The sequence below is a fragment of the Sinocyclocheilus anshuiensis genome, unplaced genomic scaffold, assembly GCF_001515605.1.
Source record: "Sinocyclocheilus anshuiensis isolate Anshui unplaced genomic scaffold, SAMN03320099.WGS_v1.1 scaffold914, whole genome shotgun sequence".
NCBI classification, from domain to species: Eukaryota; Metazoa; Chordata; class Actinopteri; order Cypriniformes; family Cyprinidae; genus Sinocyclocheilus; species Sinocyclocheilus anshuiensis.
The window spans coordinates 3,652,691-3,675,447 of NW_015539870.1; the positions used below are offsets into that span (position 1 = coordinate 3,652,691).

The 22,757-nt window shown below is 37.5% G+C and overlaps 1 protein-coding gene across 2 annotated transcripts in view; it reads left to right on the forward strand.

Moving 5' to 3' along the window:
- Positions 1-22,757, forward strand: part of LOC107685141 (ADP-ribosylation factor-like protein 15) — a 42,602-nt gene that overhangs the window by 8,834 nt on the left and 11,011 nt on the right. For both annotated transcript variants that reach the window (XM_016481654.1, XM_016481655.1), the window contains exons 2-4: positions 6,654-6,798; positions 7,033-7,092; positions 12,113-12,321. In XM_016481654.1, coding sequence (XP_016337140.1) covers positions 6,654-6,798; positions 7,033-7,092; positions 12,113-12,321 — 414 coding nt within the window. The remainder of the gene's footprint in view (positions 1-6,653; positions 6,799-7,032; positions 7,093-12,112; positions 12,322-22,757) is intronic.

The following is a 22,757-nucleotide window of genomic DNA, read 5'->3' on the forward strand; positions in this document are numbered from 1 at the left end:
TATATATATATATATATATATATATATATATATATAGTGTATATATATATATATTGTATATATACACACACACATACATGTATATGTGTTTATGTATCCAACTTTACAACTTTATTGCTATGGCAGTGCAAAACCTAATACTCTAAAATGACTTAAAAATGATTTAAACAGCTTTACAGATCGAATTATACACAAATTAACAGAAAAATGTATGTAAATGCTTTTATAAAATTTTACGCTACCCTTCTTGATTTTTATATATTTTGAGAATCTGAGCATTAGAAAGATTTCATGTGACACTGTTAAGACTGGAGTAATCAGCTTTATCATCACCGGAATAAATTATATTTTATATTCAAATAGAACACGCTTATTTAAAATTGTAATATTATTTCACAATATTACCGTTTCTATTGTATTTTTTTATCAAATAAATGCAGCCTTGGTGAGCCTAAGAGATTTCTTTCAAAAACATTTAAGAAATCATACAAACCCAAACTGTTAAACAGTTTATCTTTGCACGATTGATCCTAACTTCCACAGTGCATTTCCACAGTGACTTCTGCCAACATTTATACCCCTTTAATCTTTTTTGAGTTCTAGATATTAAACAATGAAACAGTTGCCAAGCAAGTTGGCAACTTAAAGTTGCTTGTTTCTTTAAGACCTTGAATCTATGATATGATCTTTCCATTTTCCCCTACCTTTACCCTAGAACAAACAGGTGCCGTTTGCTTTTATTGTGTGCCAGCATGGCTCTGGTGCATTTCAGGCATGGGACTAACTCTTCCTCTAAATCCTCTGATTGTGGCATCAATCATAGTTTGGACCCTTCCTGTTTCCCGTTGTTGGCCTTTCCAGCTGGCAGTGGGCCATATTAACCTAGAAGCACTATCTCAACGGCAAGAGTAAGATGGGCGTCAGTGCCATTGGTGGCCATTTCCCCTTATATGACGATGTCTCTGGGTCCTTGCTTATGAAACCACCACCAGTCCATTGTGACTGGACCTCCAGAATTAGTTGACATTTTGGCTTCCAGATTTAGCCCTTTGTACTGTTGTTGAAGGCTATGATGTTGATTATCAATGATGTATCAGGATTCATTCATTATCATTTTTTTTTTTAAATACGACATGAAATGGAAATTCACCTTATTTTCTAAATGCATGTTACTGATCTTATTGTGACTGCTTCATTCATGCATGTTGAAATTTTTTACTTCATAATTTTTAATCGAAATGTCGTAACTGGATCTTCATGTGAAACGTCAGACTTCTCTTTGGTGATGTATACCAGATTTCTCCAATCATTTTATCTACTTAAACTCTGGCCCTTGCTTACAATCCACTGCAAGCTCGCATTCAGATCCGACTCCATCATTAACAACCAGTTGATAAAACCAAGTCCCGCCCTACGATTTTTCCTTTTTGATAATCTGTTTTACTCAGGTTTAAGTCACAATATGGAAGGAAAGATCTGTCACTATTTCTGAATTAAATAGCTTCAAGTCAGGATGCTACAACTGAACATCTTCGTAGACGGACAAAATTCATGTAAATGAAGCCTATTAGTAGTCTGGCATAATATTGTAATTATGTATTATTATTATTTATTTAATTATTATTTTGGTTGTGTTAAAATACAAATATTTGAATAATATTTGTCCCCCAGATCTAAGTCATTTTGTGCTATATACTTGAAAACCTTGTTGAAAATAATGAAAAAGGTGTAAGGAAAATGTTTATATAATAATAATAATAATATACCATTATATAATATAGTAATATACAATATTAATAGTCATTAATTTATAGATAAACTCATGTCAAAATTATGTAAAACTTTTTCAGAACTAGATGAATGTTTTAAATCAGATTTTTGAAGGTTTTTCCTTTTCTTTATCTTGAACACTTTTATTTGCTGTTGACCCTTGTGAGTTTAGACTTCACCAGTTTAATAATTTATTTTCAAACTATAATTAAAGGACCTGTGCTGTGCTTATCCTTATGCATGCTGAAAAGCTTGTACATAAATCAGAGCAGCTTTCATTCTTCAAAACACACCAATTGTATGACCTACTGCCTCTGTTTAGAACCCTAGATCATCACTTACAGGTCCAACCTGTTTTACATCAACATGCATTATTATTTTTCCTTCCTAAGAGGATGGTTTGTTATGATAGAGCACTTCCACGGTCCTACAAAGGCTGTAGTCTTGACTGAATTGTCTTTGCATATTTGTTATCTTTTTGATACACTATCAGCAGACTGAAGACCATCAATTTGAACTAGACAGGAAGATTGTTTGTGCTGCCATCTTGTGTCTGTTGAAATGCTTCTAGCATTTACTCAATGAGGAGTTTCCTGTTCCAAAAGCATATCAGTTTTGAGGTTGTTTTCATCAACCGCTGCAGGCTATATTTTGTTTTTGTCTCCTTTTGAGAGAAAGTGGGCCAGTAGTTGTTGCATTTGGGTGACAAATAATGGGTAGTATTAAAGGAATAGAACACCTAACTATGGATTCTAGACCATGTGCTTGGAAACTTTTTTACATTTTTAAAGCTGCATTCCGTAACTTTTTTTGGTTAAAAATGATCCGAAATCAATATTTGAGCAAGTACATAACCAGCCAGTGTTCAAAACTATTGCCTTACTTAAGCCCGATTCACAACGGTTAGCTTATAATAATGTTTTCTAATTTGAGTGGTACGGGTAGGTTTTCATGGGAAATTCGAGCATGGCCACTGCGTCATTACGTCACTTCTGTAAACATAAAGAAGTTGTCCCGGATAGTAGGCTATCGCATGTGAGGATCCTGTAGGTGGTGGTTTGTTCACTGCAAAAAATGCTTTTCTAGTTTAGATTTTTTGTCTTGTTTCCAGCCAAGCAAAATAATCTGCCAATGGGGTAAGCAAAATAATCTTATTTCAAACAGAAAACAAGATTATTTTGCTTACCCCATTGGCAGATTATTTTGCTTGTTTTAAGCAAAAACTCACTTAATTTTGACATGTTTTTTCTGAAAACTAGACAATAATTTTTACTTGTCTAGAAAATCCTTCTTGATTTAAAGGGGTCACATGATGCTGCTAAAAAGAACATTATTTTGTGTATTTGGTGTAATGAAATGTGTTTATGCACGAAACAGCGTCACACACGGCGGCCTACAGTTAGCAGAGGCCGGGGGATAAAGTGAGGAATGGCCGGAGGGTTAGAGTGAGCAGAGGCGGCGGCGGGCTTGAGAACGGCGCGGCCGGCAATTTCGACGAAGGAAGGAATTTTCTTCAAAAATTATACAGGCAAGCTAGATAATTCCGCACACAGCTGCAATTCCAACAGAGATGGCGACAAAGAGGCAAAACTTACGGACTGCAGCTTTAAGTGAACAACATGGGAAAAAATTGTGTAGAAAATACTAGTAAATTTCATGAACAATAACAACGATTCAGTTGAATGTGAAATTCAGTATTTATTTATTTTACTTTTTTTGTAAAAAACACACTAATAATCTTTGTTTTATTTACAACTTTGAAGAATAATTCTTAGCAGGGTATTGTTTACAGTAAAAAGTTGTATTTTCTATAATTTTGTTTTCTTTAAATAACCACACTAAATTAACATATACAATTTACATTTATTAGTGACTTTGGACTAGAAAGCAATGCCCAAAACACACTAGGATCATGGTGGTTATTTTTTAATAGAGAACCAAGACTCACCTTTCCTTCAAAACATGTGGAAAATTTGATATTATTTTCCCTGTTTGCTTGGACTTGGTTTATGTCAGCAGAGAAGTGTTTCCAAGAATAGCAGGATATTAATTGGGGAAAAAAACAATGTAGGGCGAGACTTGATTTTACCCATTGGGAATTGATTGGATTGTGAATAGTGGTCTCTATACATCAGCTAGTTGTGAAAACAAAAAAATTACAAAAAACATTTTTGTTCTTTGCAATAATGTTAAATGATTAAGCTAAATAAGCATAAAAAAACAAGAAATATGTACAAGAACATGAATATGTATTAAGAAAGTAAACAGGATCACTTGAGATTTCATGTTGCCTTTCAAAAACAAAATTATAGGAATCTAGAGTAAAAATGTGGCTCATGGGCACAAAGTCCACATACATCTCATTTCACATCTTTCAGAGCCTTCCAAAAACAATGGCCACTGGTACATCTATAAATATCGTAACATATTTGGAATGCTTGCAAAAGCATTTAATCAGTATAAATGGCTACTTTTGAGTAATCATCAGGGGAGGCAGGTGCCTGTTGACCACAGAATGTTGTACTTTCTGCATTTAGAAACAGTCAAAAAACACTACAGTCTCAACAGTCATTGGTGTAAAGCTCTGTGTGTCCACTAGAGGGCAGCAGTTACTAACCATGCACCTAAACTCATTCTGTATTCAATTTAGAGTGAAAACCCACAACACACCCTCACATTTTCCTCGCAGTCACATGTTTAAACTTTATGATGGATGAATGAAGGAACTAATGCATAACTGTCATGATTTCTCGCTGTATTGGTCACGGTTTACCCTCTTCTGCATTAGTGCCAGCGTTTGCTTGGCTCAGCTGACTGAATGTCACATGACAACTTAATGCACAGATATGAATGCCTTGTTCCAGTGGCACTTCTCATTCTCTCATTAAGAGATTTCTCACGCTCTTTTACCTCTCAGCCAGAATTTTTGTTGTCAGTAGTGTCTAAAACTCATCTTGATAGCTTGAGTTCACACATTGTTTCCCATAATCTCTCAGGGCACAATTTATAACACCGTAGTCTTATAGATTTCATTGTCAGCTTTATCACAAGGCAAGTTAGTTGAAGTTAGATGAACTGTCAGTAACTGTCACGTTCCGGAAGTAAAAATCCCATTCATTTTCTCTATATGGGAATTGATTTTTAACAGTAATTTATAAATCCTTAACAGACAGATCTACTGTGAGCTACGAAGTTGTTTATCAATGGTGTTTCCTTTTGTTGAAGCCATTAGCTTGCATTATTTCAACGTATTTCTGTGGGAATCCTGGTCAGAAACTGCATTGCCCATGATTCCTCAAAGAAGTTTCTACCAATCAGAGAATCAAAATACTAAAATATACATGCATATTTCGCTATAAACTTAAAATATATTATTTCTATGTAATCCGCATCTTTAGATTAATAGGTTTATATTTTTCCATCATTTTTTATTTGATTGTCATTCACAGTGTTTCATGGGATTATTATAGTTGTAGGTTTTTCCTCATTAAAGCCGTTACAGTCTTGTTACAGTTTGGAGATTTTCAAATACTTTTTTTGCTTCAAATTAAAGTTTGTAATGTTGTGATTCTCCTCATAGCGGGTTGGTTCGGTTCATGACTTTATAAAATCCCTATGGGAAAGATGCTTCCAGAACCAAGGCCACTGAAAAAGTGGGCAGCACTTGTTGAACTTTATAACCACCTTGAATATTGATGCAGGCATTTGAAAATATGTATTGCCACCTTCCAATCGCTTGAAATGTATTTTCTGAAAACCAGCTGTCAAAGGGACTTTTTTAAAAAACCTAGTTGCATTCCTGAACAGCAATTTAAGGGATTATAGGTGCACTAATTAATAAAAAAAAAAAGCTCCATCCCAGAATGCAATGCATTAAAAAATGTTAAAGAAATGTTTGAAATTTATGAATATTAAATTAGAAAGATTGTTTTTCTAATATTTCTTTGCTCATTAGACTCATTTTGTTAGCTTAGCAACATGTCAGTGTCATTTTGTGTGGAATTACAGCCTATGTAGAGCATTCCAAATTAGTCACTTTTGACGGTCTGTCTGGGTCAGGATGCTACGTAGGCAGGAGCAAGTTTTGCAACAGAGGTTATTATGAGTCTCTGTTCAGAGATACAGCTATACGCAGGCAACCAGTTAAAGACCTTCAGATGTGAAATGAACTTTGTAACTCAAAAAAAGAAAGGCAGGAAGAGAAATATATAATACAAAATAACAGTTTGTTTTTCCTCGAAAAGCTTCTGACCATATTGCCCTTACCATCGTAACGCAACACAATGCCTCCCCCTTGCACAATGTGCATGTCAAGCATGCTTTGATTTTCCTGGCATAGTCTGTATAGTAGGAAGCGTTTGATCTGATGTGATCGGTTTAAGCAGTATTACGGGGTTTCTTTATTTGTGTGTTTGTTTTGGCGGTTAGTTCTACTGTGCTCTGTTGAAATTTATTGGCCAATTTTTTATTTGCATTATCACTCAGTGTCATGACATCAACCGAGGGGCTCTGACAGCGGCTTACAGAAAGCGGGGCTGTTTTTTTGGCGGAAATATATAGGGGTGCTTGCTTATCCCAGAACACTGCGGTGACTTTCGGCCCATGTGATTTCAATGGAGGCAATGTGCGGTAGACGTGTTTTTTTCTTTTGCAGTAACTTTTCCTCAACCAGATGGTGTCAACAGATGTCAAATGTCTTTGAGATGTGTTTCGGTTTCTAAAATGACACACGCATACACCCACAGCCTTTCATGCAGAGAATCGCAAGTCGCAAAAATCGCATAAACAAACATGAGTGGGAAGTTTTTATCGAAATTGTTGTAACCTTCCTAACTTTCTTTCCACCCCCTTTCCCCTTCTTGCTGTCTTTGACCCATCTTCAGTGTTTCAGGACATTGTGCTGTAAAGGACCTCCCCCTCCCAGACCAGAATATGACGTGGTTTGCATTGGTCTGATGGGTTCTGGGAAGACCAGCCTGCTCTCCAGACTTTGCAGTGAGGCAACAGACAACATCGTCCCTACCACAGGTCAGCCCACCATCATAGAGCAATACCAGGCCCGTCCTGCAAACACAAACACAGATCTTTGCACTTCCTCTTTGCTTTCGAAAACGCCTTCCCATCATATTTTGCCTTGTGATTGTCTTTAACAGAGTACTTGATTACATCTCGGTCAGTGTAGCAATGAATGTGTTTTAATGACTTCCTTTTATGAAATCCTCATGGCTGCGGTTGCTAATGTTGTTTAACTTTTATTTGCAGGTTTTAGCATTAAAGCTGTCCCGTTCCAGAATGCCATTTTAAATGTCAAGGAACTCGGAGGTAAATACTCTCTGTTGTTAAAGAGAATATTACTTTTATTCATTGATTGATTGATCGATTGATTGGCCAATGACAAATAAGATTGTCCACAATAAAGAGAAGGAAATTCTTTTCAAAATGCTTAAAACACAGATGTCAAGTTTTTAGAAACTTAATCTTATAATTAATTGTAATGTCATGTTTTCCTTACAACAACGTGTGTGCACAATTTAATCATTATTTTTTGTAATCAAACATGTTTCATGAATTATTATTTCGTAAACATTTTTTTTTGTCACTCTACGTTACATTTTACAACATGTACTAACCTTGACTTGCACTAAAAAGGTCAAATCATCTGATATTTAAGAGATGTATTAAAGTATTTTTCTTAAAATATTTGGTCATTAACATTGCTATTCAATGGTCACCAAGGCTAAAAATACAGTAAAAACAGAAATGTTTTGAAATACTATTACAATTCAGCGTAACTGACTTCTTATTTGAATATATTTTAAAATGTAATTTATTACTGTGATGGCAAAGCTGAATTTTCAGCATCATTACTCCAGTCTTCAGTGTGACATGATCCTTCAGAAATCATTCTAATATGCTGATTTGATGCTCAAGAAACATTTCTTGTTATTATAAATATTGAAAACAGTTGTTTAAATTTTTATGGTAACCTGGTGCATTTTTTAGGATTATTTGATTAATAGAAAATTCAAAAGAACAGCATTTATGTGAAAAATTAATCTTTTGTGAGATTATGAATGTCTTTACTCTCACTTTTGACCAGTTTAATGTGTCCTTGCTGAATAAAAATCTTACCTACCCCAGACTTTTGAATAGTAATGTAAGAAGTGCAGTCAAGTCATTGTATGGATAAATTAATCGATCCAGATAAAAAAAAAAAAAATAGCATTATGTCACTGACCCATTAGCGAAAATATGCGGACACATCTGTAACAACATTTTAAGCCATTATTTCACATCAGATCTTTTGAAAAGTAAACTTTGGCAACACATCATCTGACACAGCACGAGGAATATGAATGTTATTTGACACAGATGTTACATGAGGACCCGACCAGAAAGGATACAAACTCATTTCTTTGATGACTAATAGTTTTCTCTTCAAGGTAAATTGAACCCCAGGAAGCACCAGTGCTTGGATGCGGCACGCAAAGGAAATGTTTCAGATGTCACTCGCTCAATGAACCCAGAGCCATCTTGGCCTGCATTTCCCTTTTCGTATGAGTGATGGGCTGAGGCTTTGAATCTGTCTTTAAAATGAGTCAGTGAAGACAAGAATAAGAGGGTGTTGAGGATGCAGGGAACCCGAGGGGAAGGGAGGGCTAGATAGGTGAGGAGGAAAAAACCCCTTGCTGGATTCATAACTGCTGGAACTGAGGTACTTAAAGAGGGGCATTTCCACCTGGGCCTGTAGAGTTAGAGAAAAGGAAATGTCACCTTTTCAAAGTAATAGTTTGCCCAAAAATTAAAATGCTGAAAGTTTGGATGTTGTTCAGAATCTGTACATACTTCAGTCGAACACAAAAGGATTTTTGAGAAATGTACTGGTTGTATGTTTTTAATGCAGTTGGAAAGCCAGGGCGGATGTCAAGATTAAAGTAGGGATGAAATGGCATTCATCCAATCTATTTTGCAAATGCATGTTATAGATCTTATTGTGAATGATTCATGCATGTTTCATTTTTTTAATCAAAATGTCAAGACCCTTCGGTGAATACAACAGACATCTCCCTCATGACATATGCCAGATATCTTCAATCATTTAGTTTGCTTAAACCCTGCCCCTTTCTTACAATTGACAGCAGGTGTGCATTCATCTTTAAGAGCAATGCCCACATCTCAAAATCTAATCAGCATGTCATCACTTTAAATTTCGACCTGCTCCTGACACAAAGCTTGGACCACATTTATGACTTTTATGCCGCTTTTCTGTCTTTTTGGAGCTTAAAGGCTTCAGTCCCCATTAGGGGTGTAACAATGTATTGTGTCACAATATACCATGATCCAAAAATCCAACATTTTGTATCACAGAGAGCGACTATACACTAAAAAATGCTGGGTTGTTTCAACCCAACTTTGGGTCAAATATGGACTAACCTAACTGTTGGGTTCAATTTTTAAATTACATTTTTAACCGAAAAGTTGGGTTAGTCCATATTTGACCCAAAGTTGGGTTGAAACAACCCAGCATTTTTTAGAGTGTATGTATCATGTATAATTCACTCAAAAAAGAAAGTTTAGACAGATTTAATATAGTTTTTTTTTATTCACGTATAAACGATCAGTACAAAACGGACATCAAATATGGAAGCACATTTGAGCTTCCATTTTTGACTTATTATTAATAATTTAATAATAAAATACAATTATTAATAAAATACAATACTTAACAATATATGTAGTCAGGGACAGAATGTCTCTCACATAATTCTGTATTTTTAGCTAAGTGGGAATTATGAAAATGCCTTTCTGGTTAATGAACAATACTTTTTGTTAACTATTTATTATTATACAAATAGAAATTTAACTCAATTTTGGCTTTGTTTACAGTATTGTCAGAGTATCATATTGTGAAATTAGTATTGTGAATCAAACTTCTCCTTTTGTGTTCCTCAGAAGAAAGTAAATGATGACATCATGTTCAAATGTTAATTTCTGGGTGAACTAATCCTTAAAAAGTGAATTATTATTATAGGACAGTTTTTTGTGAGAAAAAGCCCACAATGGGAGATTGTCTTGAAATTGAACCTCTGAATTCTCCTTGAAAACTGGTATAATTATGTCCTGTTTTCCTTTTAAGCACTTTGGAAACCTTTCCTCCAGACCTCCAACGAGTTCAGCTTAGTGTCAGGGGCCTGCGGAGCGTGACCTCTTTTTCCCCAAAAACATCAGTGTAGGGTTACGGCTGGGACATTAACCTTGAACCTGACGCGGAAGGCTCATGTCACACTTTATTGATGGAGGTTGTGTGCCGGCTTGACACGCTGGCTCTCCCGTCGTTTCCACCGCGGTCTTCGAGACGGTTTACCGTTCTCGCGTGTTATTGCTTGGTCTGCCCGTCTGGCCCGTGTTTTGGGTCTGCATGAGCGATTTCAGGAAGCCGGGAGACGTTCAAAGCGCCGCGCTGTCTGTGTGCATTTCCCATCAGTCTCACGGTGACACCCTGTGTGATCTGCCAGGCTGACAGGCGCACCAAAGAAGGGAGCCCTACATGCTCACATTTACCATCTCGCAGCGACCATCTGAAAACACTTAGCAGACTCTCTCTTTGTTTCTCTGGACCACGGCCATGATGTAATGATTTCTGCGAAAATGTGCTTTAGTTGCATTATCACATGAGATTGTAATGCACCGGGCCTTTGCTGATAAATGCTGTTTTGTTCCGTCACATTGTTTTTGTCTTAATGCACATGTTTATGCGTTTGAAATGAAAGTAAACTGTTGCTTTTCAAAGCCCAAGACCTCCCAGTGTTTAGATTTTCTTTTCACAGCCAGTAGATGGCGACTTTGAGCAAAATTATATAAAAGTCAGGCCACAAAGAAAATGTTGATGCACATTTGAGACTGATGAGATATTGTGTTTTGGAAAAGCCAGGCCATATAGGAAAGAAATATCAGGTTGAGCAATTATGCGTTAATATTTAATAGCGCCTGGTAAAATGGCAACAGCAGATCAAATGCCTGTTAATTAGATGAGTCAGCCTCGGACATGGCCTGTCTGTGAGGATCCCAAATATTTATTGTGAGTCACAAATTGTCTAAACATCTGCAAAAAACATTATTATTTCTTTGGCCGGCTGTCGTAAAAGTCCTGTCAGGCTTGCATGTCAGCGGTTGGAAAGCTGTTGCAGAATACCGCAGTGGATAATACCTAATGAGAACTGGAAGTATTACATTGTGCATCATACACAGCGATGATATCGGGGAGTCGAGCTCTGAAACTCAATCTGATAGGTGGAGTCTGTTCCAAACTTGAACCGAGACCTCTAGAACAGTTTTAGTGCTGATAATTTGGCGAGGCATGACTAAGAGCTCAATTTGTGGTGTGACAAAGGCTTAGAAGTTTGGAAGTGGAACCATTAAACTCGCGTCCAGTGTGTTTAGCAAGGGGGAAGAAAGGATCGCGCAGCTGCTTAGTGTGAAGCAAACAGCTTATACGTCTTGGCGAGCTTCAAGAGCTTTGAATAAAGCTGTCGATTACGGTCTGGCATTGATTTAAGACACCACCTTTTCGAATAGCATTCTGTTTATTATTTCATGCCTAGAGATGAAAACAGAGCTACTTTTTAGGACTCATCGTCATAGGATATGATGCGCACGAGGCATGCTAGTAATTAATACGGCGCATTCCATTCATGAAAATCACGAGAACAAGAGGTATAGACAAACTGCTCTGTTTTTTCACGGTTAGGGTACAGGCCCCACAGTGACTCACTTTAACCAAAGCCATGCTGTGCTTGTGTGTCTTGGTGGCCACATTTTTGTACCCCCAAATTGCTGTGCACAAGAGAAACCATATGTTCACTGTAAAAGTGGGCCCATTTGAACTGTGCTGTAGACTGGCCATCAGAAGAAACCATTTTAATATGCTCTCAGGGTCGACTTTAAAGAAACACTGTTGCGTTGAGTGCTCTTCATTTGGACACGGCTTTTCCCACAGGCCTCCCCGAGCGAGAATGAGAGTTGGCATGTGTTCTTGAAGTCATAAAAATACATAATGCAATATCCGCAGTGATTTTTGAAAGCAGGTCAGGGTCCTCACCAAATGCGTTCTAGCAATGTTCGAACTGATGCTGTGTCGAAACACGCTGTATTCCGTTTCCCACTTAGTTTCCAAAAAGTTTCTCGTTGTGCTTTTTGTTTAGATCTTTGCCTTGGTTCCGCCATCTGATTTGCATCCGACAGGAAAAACACCTTTTTTCTGCAAAGGGGTTAATGTGTATTAAATGTTATGACTTCCTTGCTGCGATCGTGACGGTGTGAATTTATGTGTTTTGCGGTGCAGGAGCGGACTCAATTAAAAAGTACTGGAGCCGGTACTATCAGGGCTCTCAGGGGGTGGTGTTTATTTTGGACAGCGCTTCGTCGGAGGAGGACTTGGAGGTGGCGCGTACGGAGCTCCACTCGGCCCTGCAGCATCCGCAGCTCTGCACGCTTCCCTTCCTCATTCTGGCCAACCATCAGGACAAACCTGCTGCCCGCTCTGTACAAGAGGTAACCCAATACTCGCTTAACACTTCCCTTCCTCACCCTGGCTAACCGCCAGAACAAACCTGCCGCCCGCTCTGTACAAGCCGTAACTTTACACTCGCTTAATACTCGCCTAATACTTCCCATCATCATACTGGCCAACCACTAGGACAAGCCTGCCGAAAAATGAACCTAATGCTTTATACCTCCCATCATCATCGTATACTAGTCATACACTCCATTCAAGAGGTCACTTCAAGGGATCGTTCTCCTAGAAATAAGAATTCTGTCATATTTACACACCCTCATGTCATTCCAAACCTGTATGACTTGCTTTCTTCTGTGGAACACAAAAGAATATGTTTTGTCAATAATACAATGAAAGTTAGTGGGGTCCCAAACATTAATTGCATGGATAAAAATACTGTTTTTCCAAATTATCTTCTTTTTATGTTCAGCAAATGAAAGAAAGTCATACAGGTTTGTAATGATATGGGTGAGTAAATGATGACAGAAGTCCCTTTTAAGCCCGGGACACACCAAGCCGACGGCTGTTGGGCAATGTTGGGTGGTTTTTGAGTGTCAGTCAGCTTTAGTTTTTTTGGTGTGTTATGAACCATTGGCTCTAGTCAATGGTTTTTCAGCCGGTTCTGTATGTTGAATCAGCGGCGAGCTTGTTGGCGAGAAAGAGTACTCCAGTTGGCTTTTCAGCTTAGAGAATGAGCGCACAAGAAAAAAACGGAACTGACGAGAGTAAAGAGGGAATGTACAGACACTTGTCATAATATTTGTTTCTTTCTTTCTTTATCCACTAGAAGAAGACCAAGGGCTGACGATGCCAGTGCCATTTGCAACTTAGCAGACATGATTGAAAAAAGCTACACAAATCCGTCAGTAATGAGCATGGCTGGTGTAAACAATGGTAAAAGCAAGTGCTGCTGGCTTTGTATATCCACAGCTTCCAGTTTCCCTGTTTGAATGCAGAAGCCAACTACACGCTAGTTGGTCATCAGCAGTAGTCTGTCTGGTGTTCTTTGGCATAGGTTTGGTGTGTCCCTACCCCTAAGGCAAGATGTCGCTCGGCACCTTGGGCAGATATTTCCAGTCATGCAAGTACAGCTCCTATAGAGTGTTTTCACGACATGTCATCAATCCGGAAGTTGGCCATATTGGCGGCACTGAATGTAAACAATGAATGAATAAATTAGGCATTTATATAGCATTATAGCAATGCCAGTGAACTGAACAGAACTCGCAAATTTTGCTGATTATTGCTGCTGAAAACGGTCAGTTATTGTCGTGTTTTGGGCTGTACTAATCAGTGGGGCCGGGAAAAACATTTGGAGTACTTTAGACGGCCAAAAGTTCAAACAAATGACAGAGTGCAAAAACTGTCTGAGGAAAGAAGGCGTTTGTGGTTGGCCAAACTGAACCAGGATTTCCAGGGCAAGAATCTTGACAACATTTGTTTTTGTTCTTATCATTTCTTGTCAGGTAGGTGAAATATTAGGCTAATACCGTAACTCAGTGTTTATTGCTACCTACTCCCTGAGCAAGTTTACTTCAATTCGGAACATTAATTTAGGGATTTGCGCTTCACTGCCTGCAGCGTCTTCACACACAGACGAAACTAACAAGAGAAGTGAGAAGTGTGACATAATATACCTCTGTAAATAAATACAATTTAAATTCATGATCACACTTTTATGCCCTTTGAATGGAACATATATGCTCCCTTCGAATTGGAATCATGGTGAAATATCCTGTGATGTTCACTTCACAGTGCACTTATGGTCAAATAGAACAAACGTATTTAGTGATAAGAGAAACATACAAAATGTGCAGAGCGTTTTAACTAATACAGCTTGTACGGATCTTTACCACCTATTAACTTTAGTTCTGTCATGACAACTCTCGGAGGGATTGGCATGGTAATGTACAGGTGCATCTCAATAAATTAGAATGTCGTGGAAAAGTTCATTTATTTCAGTAATTCACCTCAAATTGTGAAACTCGTGTATTAAATAAATTCAGTGCACACAGACTGAAGTAGTTTAAGATGCACCTGTACATGCCAATGTTAATGCATTTGATCTTGGCGGAATATATCTGCTACGCTGCTGATGCTGCTGTGACAGAGCAAGTACCGAGACTTGCTACTGCCAATACATCCACAACATGCTGCTGTGAGCATGTAAGTTCATCTCACTTCCTGCTGTCCTTTCTTTCTTTCTTTCTTTCTTTCACCCAGGGGCAAGACCATATATGGGCCAGGGTGACACTGGTCCTCCCAATGAAACTACCGGAATATAACCTATAGTTAGAAAATAAAAATAAATTTGCACACAAATATTTATTGGTCACATACTTGCGTACAATGCTATTTACATTGCATATAGTTTGAAAATGTCAAATAGGAAAACTTTGATATGATTATGGTCAATTAAAATGTGTTGCATGTTTTTGCAACATTTCAATCATGACAACTCTCGGAAGATTTTAGCATGGTGATGGATATGACAGTGTTAATGCATTTGATCTTGGCGGAATATATCTGCTACGCTGCTGATGCTGCTGTGGCAGAGCAAGTACCGAGACTTGCTACTGCCAATACATCCACAACATGCTGCTGTGAGCATGTAAGAAATATTGCTGCTGCAAATATAACATACATGAAATAACCCCCAGCATACATGAATACATCGTAGCAGATCTATACAGGTGGAGCTGGGGAAGGTGGAGGGTTTCTGAAGCAAGCTGCTGCGGCAAGCTCTAGTCATATATTTGAATGTTGAGCAGTGAGCTCATTGACTACCAATACAGGAGAGAACCAATCAGCTGTGCCATGTGATAATGTGGTCATTAGGTCAGATTGAGTTAGACCTATCAAACTGCGCCATCTAGAGTTTCATGCCAGAACTCTGTATTTTGTAAAAATATCGCAAACTTTCCAGCTTACGAAGTCCTTCTCTATATGATTTAGCAGCTTTCACTTGTTTTTTTCCGTGGTTTAGACATCATAAATTAGTAGAACAATGTCTTCAGTAGTACATTAACCGTACAATCCATGCTGTTGTTTACATCCGAGTATCTCCAATATGGCCTATCCGGGTAACTGACCAAACTGTGACGTAGGTGCAAACGCTATATTTACTTGAAATGGGATAGAGCAGAATTTCCTGAAACAGTTTGTCAGTGTTACGTTAAAACAACAATGACAGCTACAGTATCATAAAATTGTTTCTTTAGCTCAAATCACACAAAAACTGTCAAGTCAAGGCTAGTCAAGCAAATGCACATTCTAAACCAACGAGCGATGCCTCTATGAAAACTGCAAGGTGGGACCATAGCCGCCATATTGAGTATTATGATTTTTCCCATTATTGTTTTTTATTATTTTTAAGTTGTAGGCTCTTTATCTAAATTTCAGCACACTTTCATGGGCAAATAAACGGTCCATTGTCCAATAGTCTAGTGCTGCATAAACAACACAGTTTAAACGGAATTTAAATCAAGCAGCTTTATGCTGATCAACAAGGCAAATCTGTGTGGCAATTTGTGTAATCTGTGTGAGGAACTTTTCACCCTCACATGAATTTCCTGATCTCACTTTCCTATTGAAATGACTGGATTTCACCCACAGAATTTCATCGTGGAATTATAAATGCGACCACATCTTTAGACCTTTGCTGAGATACAAAAACTTTATCCCACTTTTGAGATATTTATTGTAAATATTAAAAAGTTAGTTCACCCCAAAATGAAAATTGTCATAATTTATTCACCCTCATGTCATTCCAAACTCATAAGAAATTTATTCTTCTTTGGAACACAAATTAATATATTTTAATGAAACCTGAGAGATGAAACTTGAAAGTTTGTTCACTAAGGTAAAAAAAATTATGAATTGAGCAGTTTAATCCAAGTCTTCTGAAGAGACACGATCGGTTTATATGATGAACAGATTTAATTAATTAATTTAGGCTTTTATTCACATAGTGAACATAAACAAAAGCTCAGCCATGCTTGCTTGATACACAAGAACAAAACTCATTGGTTCTTGCAGAAGACTTTCAGTGGAGGGACAGAAATCTCAGATGTAACAACTAAAAATATCTTCATTTGTGTTCAGAGGATGAAACACATCTGATGGGTATGGAACGACATGAGGTTGAGTAAATAATGCCAGAATTTTCATTTTGGGATAAACTAACACTTTAAATGATAACATTAGGCAACACTATGTCTGTTTCAGAGGATTCGATTGTTATTTGCAAACACTCACAGGCCACAAGACACTCTCCCACAGATCTGCAGCACCCAGCTTACCCACTTTCTCAGGCTTTCCTGACAATAAGTCTTTGTATTGTTGGGAGCCCAAAATACTGGCGGTGTGGGGAAACACTACAGCTGTTGTCCCATCTCATAAGAGTGTATTCATTTTACCATTTACTCTATTTGAGATTCTTTCGAACATCTTTTCAAACGCAAGTGGCATCGAAATTAAGATGAATTGCTGACTGCTGTTAGTAATAGCAAACAGTTGGAATGTGTGGCGTGTCTCTGCTGTCACATTTCTATTTTAATGGTCCCCTTGTCACTTTTATGTTTGGAGGATTGAATTACTCAGCCTGTGCGTCTTTTCCTCAGTGATTTGGTGTCTGTGTGTTATTTGGCTAATACCATGCGTGTTGGTTTGTGTATCCGTGTGTGAGCGTGCATGTGCGCACATCTGCTCAGAGTGGAGAAATCGGTCCACAGGCTACAGGGTATCACCCAATGCACAGAGCGCTAATTAACTGGCAGAGAAGTGGTCCTGAGTGAGCAGTAAATATCTGCCTTTGGAGAATAACACATCCCAGTTCACTGATGTGTGTCAAAATGCGGCTTTTCAGTTGGCAGTGACACTCGCTCTCCTTGCTGGAGATACAACTTGGGTTACACAAGATCGGACCTGACCAGCTTGTTTTCCATTAAATTGCTCTCAATCGATTTCAAACTGGATCAGATCTCCTGGACCTCCTATGGGCATTTTTTGAAAGAAGAAACGATCCACAGTGCAGAAAACAGAAAGGGAACTGGTCAAAATGTTTTTGGTCATTATAAGGGATAAAGTTACTGCCAGCATTTAAAAAAAAAAACAAATCCTCTGTTAAATTATATTACGTTATGAAAAACTTTTTTTGGGTGACAAATTACATCAATCTGATTTTCAGCGTCACTATTTAAATGTATTTTTGAGGAGGCTTTAAGTAAATAAATAAATATGGCTGTTAGTCAGTTAAAATTACATGATGTGGCAATTAATTAAGCAAATTAATCACAAATGACATTTGGCTGTGAAAATACCCTGAAAAGATAATTTAAAGCCGTTGTTGTGTTAAATGAGAAAGATATGAAGTAGATATTACAAAAAGTAGCTTTAGAAATAAATTTTAATAATTTTTTTCATTATTTATTTATTTTTATTTAACAAAAAAATGATTACACAAACATTTAGGCTACAACGGCCTAACATAAACATAAGCTATGAAGCATAAAAGAAGATTTCATAAAATAAACATTTCAGTAGTTTTTGTTCATACAATGAAAGTCATTGGTAACCAAATCTGCTTGGTTGCCAACATTCTTCATTATTTTCTTTTATATTACAAAAAGTAGCTTTAGAAAGAAATTTTAATAATTTTTTTCATTATTTATTTATTTTTATTTAACAAAAAAATTATTACACAAACATTTAGGCTACAACGGCCTAACATAAACATAAGCTATGAAGCATAAAAGAAGATTTCATAAAATAAACATTTCAGTAGTTTTTGTTCATACAATGAAAGTCATTGGTAACCAAATCTGCTTGGTTGCCAACATTCTTCATTATTTTCTTTTATGTTCCATAAAAGAAAGTAAGTCATACAGGTTTGAAACAACATGAGGGTGAGTAAATGATGACAGAATTTTTCTTTTTGGGTGAACTATCACTTGATTGATTGATTGATTTTTTTTTTAATGCAATGATGCTCTAAATAAAAAACATAAAACTGCCAGTAGGTGGCGGTAAATGTCTTTGAGTAAGGCATTGAGTCAGTCATTCATTTATTCATTCATTCGATTTGTTCAAACCACTGAGAAAATATGAGACGACAACTCATACAGAGGCTTTTGTTTTGCCCCAATATCATACATTTTAAGGTCATATAACTGCATTTTATAGGCTATATCACGCAGTGAGTTGTTGCCCTGCATCATGTTTGTCAACAGTCAACTGTATGAAATATATGGTGACGTACAGGTCTGGGGCAGGGCAGGTGCGTTATTTGGGTTAAAATATTTTAATCGCGTTATTTTTCCGTAACTAATTGATTAAATTAACACGCTAAAATGACTTCCCTAGTATGTGTGTTTTGACTGTCTACTTGCGACACCGCTGCAATTGCCAAATAAGTCCACAAGTCTTCAGCCAACTGCCTTGCTGTTAAATGTAATCTTGAAATCCAGTCCTCCCTCTATACTACTTTATCTGCACACGCTAGTCTGTGGAGATATTACAGATCGTTTTTCATTTTTGCCAGATAAAAAATGACTAAACGAATCAAATGAAGGTCTGCATTGCAATCTGGTTTGCATGGAAGTGGCCTGTACGCCAACATCAGCCTGTTTTGTTTTATATTACAGGGTGTGAACGGTGATGGATCATCTGTCTTGCCCTGGATGACCATTTCATAATGCATGTGATTCCAGTAAACATTTCTGTACTTCTAAGGTTATAAAGTAATCCACCTATGTCAAGAGTTTTCGAATATTTTATTACCAGGGAATTTCAAATATGATGATCCCCTTGCTAAGAACCCCCTTCTCAGCTGCAGGCAGCTGTGCGTTTTCATGTATGCAGACTCATTTATACTCTAAAAAATAGTAAATTTATTATAAAGATGGCGTGTTGTTTGCATAAATTAATGATTATGTTTTATTTCTATTTGTACTAAATCCTAATTAAATTATCTGGGGGGGAAAAAAATATTTATTTATTTTTTTTTTGCAAACTATATGCCAGTTTGTTTTATTTTTCTTGCTGGTAAGAAACATATTGCATTTGTTTTATCTCAGCTATTCCACAAACCACCTAACTCCCCTTTGCAAGCCCCTGGAAGTCCCTGAATCCCAGCTTCAAGAGATCTAGTGTGACCGATTTCTGCAGGTTTCCCTATGACTGGTTACATCACCTGATTTTCTGCTTCTGGATCCCATGTAGTCCATGAAGCCCATCCATTTTTCAGAGTCATCTGGCTCTACATGAGGAGGCTACAGACTGGTGACAGTACATAAGACAGCTTTGTCTTGTTCTTCATTCGGAGTTTGAGCCTTGCTTGCTTTTACTGTAGTTTGTCTGTTGACATTTGCACATAAATACTTTGATTTATACAGTAGGTTACTGTTATGAGATTAAGTCCAAATGAAGGACACACATTCAGCCCATGTGCATTGATGTGACCAATGACCATCTGGTTTTCAGCATGCAGAAATGTGAGCTCGTAAGTGAAGCATCAGTATAACAACAGCACAGATGATTGAGCATAGTTTTTTGTTGGATTAGGGTTGAGCAGGATGACTAACTATTCGTCCTACAACCATATAGTTGATTATTGAAGTTGACCAGTTTATCAGGATTTAAATGTTTATATCTTTAATAATTTGTAGCCATGTTGCACTAGATGGGACTAGTTGACTAATTGATTCAGACAACCCAATGACTAGTCAAATTTGAAAATGTTTTTGTATATCACTCAACAACATGCATGGTTAAGAGCACTCAGCTTGAGACTCCGTTTCGCCCAACTGTGTTTGGATTGAAATTGGTCAAGTGTAAAATTCTGTTTTGCATACGATATGACGCAGGAGAAGGTTGTGATTTGTATGTCTGAAAAAATGTGAATTTCAAGAGAACCCATTTGTGTTGACTGCTACTTTATGACTATGTTTTCCTCTGTGCTTTGTGAAGATGAGACAAAAAAGTACATTTAGGACCTGTTGAAATGTTTGAGTGTGAGAATAATACAAGTGATTAAAAATGTGGCAGTGGGGACCTATTGTACTGAAATTGAATAAACCAATGCACAACTGTCTCAACAACCACATGAAAAATAACGTATAATTCTCTCCTTCTTGTGTGCGAAATTGTGCCAAGTTGACCAGAGGCTGCAATTAAGGTTGCTTAAGGGGACAAGCTATTCAAAGCATATTTTGATGATTGAGATTTGAAAGGGAAATGGGGAGTTTCTTTTCTCGCAGATCTGGAAATCTGTCATCATATCATTGGACTGTTGAAAGTCCAGAGCCAAATGGACAGAGAAAAGTTGTGACAAGACAAAATTTATGAAGATCTAGAAGAGAAAAGCCAGTTAGTACCATTCAGTTAGCATATTAACACAAGACTAGATCCAAGATCCAAGAGTGATGTGAGAGAGCGGCTTAGTTCAGTCAGTACAGACCTGGAATCTGTGTCCTTTGTGGTCACACAGCAGTCTGGGTCCGAACAACAGAGCTGTTTGTTGTTTTGATTGGGGGCTCGGAATTTGCTCATCCAACATTGGCATGGTTTTCAGCACTAGGTGCCAAGGCTGGTGTCTGATCAGCAGGAGAAACACCATTCTCCCTCATACGACATGCACACACACACACACACACACTCAGTCACTCTACTGTCTGGGTGTCTGTCTGGCTTTACACCCCTTCCTCAGTCTCTCATGTTACTTGCTGTGGGAAAGATTGGTGCTGTTCATTTTTGCTCCTTCCCTCTCTCTATCTTTGTTCTCATTTTGATTATGCCAAGATACTGGAGCCTAATGAACCCCATGATTTAGACCAGTGGCTCTTGACATTGGTCATGAAGTGGCAATCCACAGTACTGAAATAGTTTGTGCAAAAGTAAACAAAAATGTCAAACATTGAAATGTATTCATATATTTATTAATGATAATTTTTTATATTACCAAATAAAACTCAACAAGCTTGTCTTTATACTTTGAGCTGGAACAGACTCCCTCCACTCAACTTTTTGAAAAATAATCATTATATTTTAAGAGTTCTGTTTTGCTTGGCAACATTGTGAAGAAGAAAGTAGCCAACCATGTATATCGATGATTTAAAGCCTAAGCTTTTTGCGTCAACAGTAGGCTGAGCAAATGCAAAAGTAGTAAGCTGCAATCCTCCTATGACTAGCGACTGTTTTTCTACATTTGCCAAATCAGTTATGACTGTGAGGCAGACACCATATCATGTAATTAATATTCATGAGCAAAAATGTTAAAGTTTCAGCATAACAGAAGTGATTTAGATTGAAAATTTCAAGGTCAAAAAAGAAACATGCATGAATCGAAAATAGGGTTTCTATTTCAAGCCAAATTTTTAAGCTTTATATTCTAAAGTAACTATAAATATTTCATCCTTGTTGCAAGGCAAGTGTATATTTAATATTGTCAGATTTCTTTGCATAGTTTTGCTCATTATTTTGGAGATTGCATAACCTGTCCTTATTGGCATGCGTCTAATTTGACTTAATTTGGCTTCTATCACCAGAAAAACTGATTTAGATAAAGCTAAGATGCTTATCTGAGCCAGTCTTACAATTCTAAAGAAATGTTGACTTTGTTTCAAACCAGCACTCTAGTGTTGACCATTACAGGTGTGTGTGTGTACTTTTTAAATCCCTTCCTCATGCTTAAGAGAGACTTTTGTATCTTTGATATATGGTAACCCTGAAGCTCTATGGTCCTCAAATGTAAGGGCTTGGCAGTTGAAACTCTACCCTGCAGAGTCACAGTCACCGGTGTAATTTACTGCCCCCGTCTCCCCATCTGCTCTTTGGAAGCAGCTCCCCCCATGTGGTAATGGAAGGGGTCAATGTCTTGCCTTTAAAAGAACCGCCCGGTTTTCCCCTGCATGACCCAAACCCCCTCCCCTTCTCCTGTGGCTGATCTCACTGGGTTGTGATTTAGAGTAATAATAAAATTACCACGGCTCTGGAAGTAGACAGGGCACCCGTAACATCTGGCTCTAATAAAGTTATGACTGATAGAGATGGATGCACACAGAACCAACATGAGTGGGAGACGTACACAGACCCCAAGCTCCAGAACTGGACCTGTTTTAGATGACAGATGTCTTCGGGTCCTCTCCACTAATGCATGCAGGTACCATTTTACATCGCTTTCCTTACAGAGAGAGCTGGAAAGCAAACATATTTAGTGTTTGACTTATCTGCTTCTCTCATGTCCTCACTGACCCCCTTGATTTGCTTTTCTCATTTTCGATACTCACACACCCTGCTTGCTCAAGGATACTCTCATTCTTGGACATTGCTTTCTCGCCAAATTCATTTAGCTTTACAATGGAATTGAATCTCAACGTGTTGACCAACATTGAGCAATAAGATGTACAACATACCTTAAGGCACTTTATGTAAG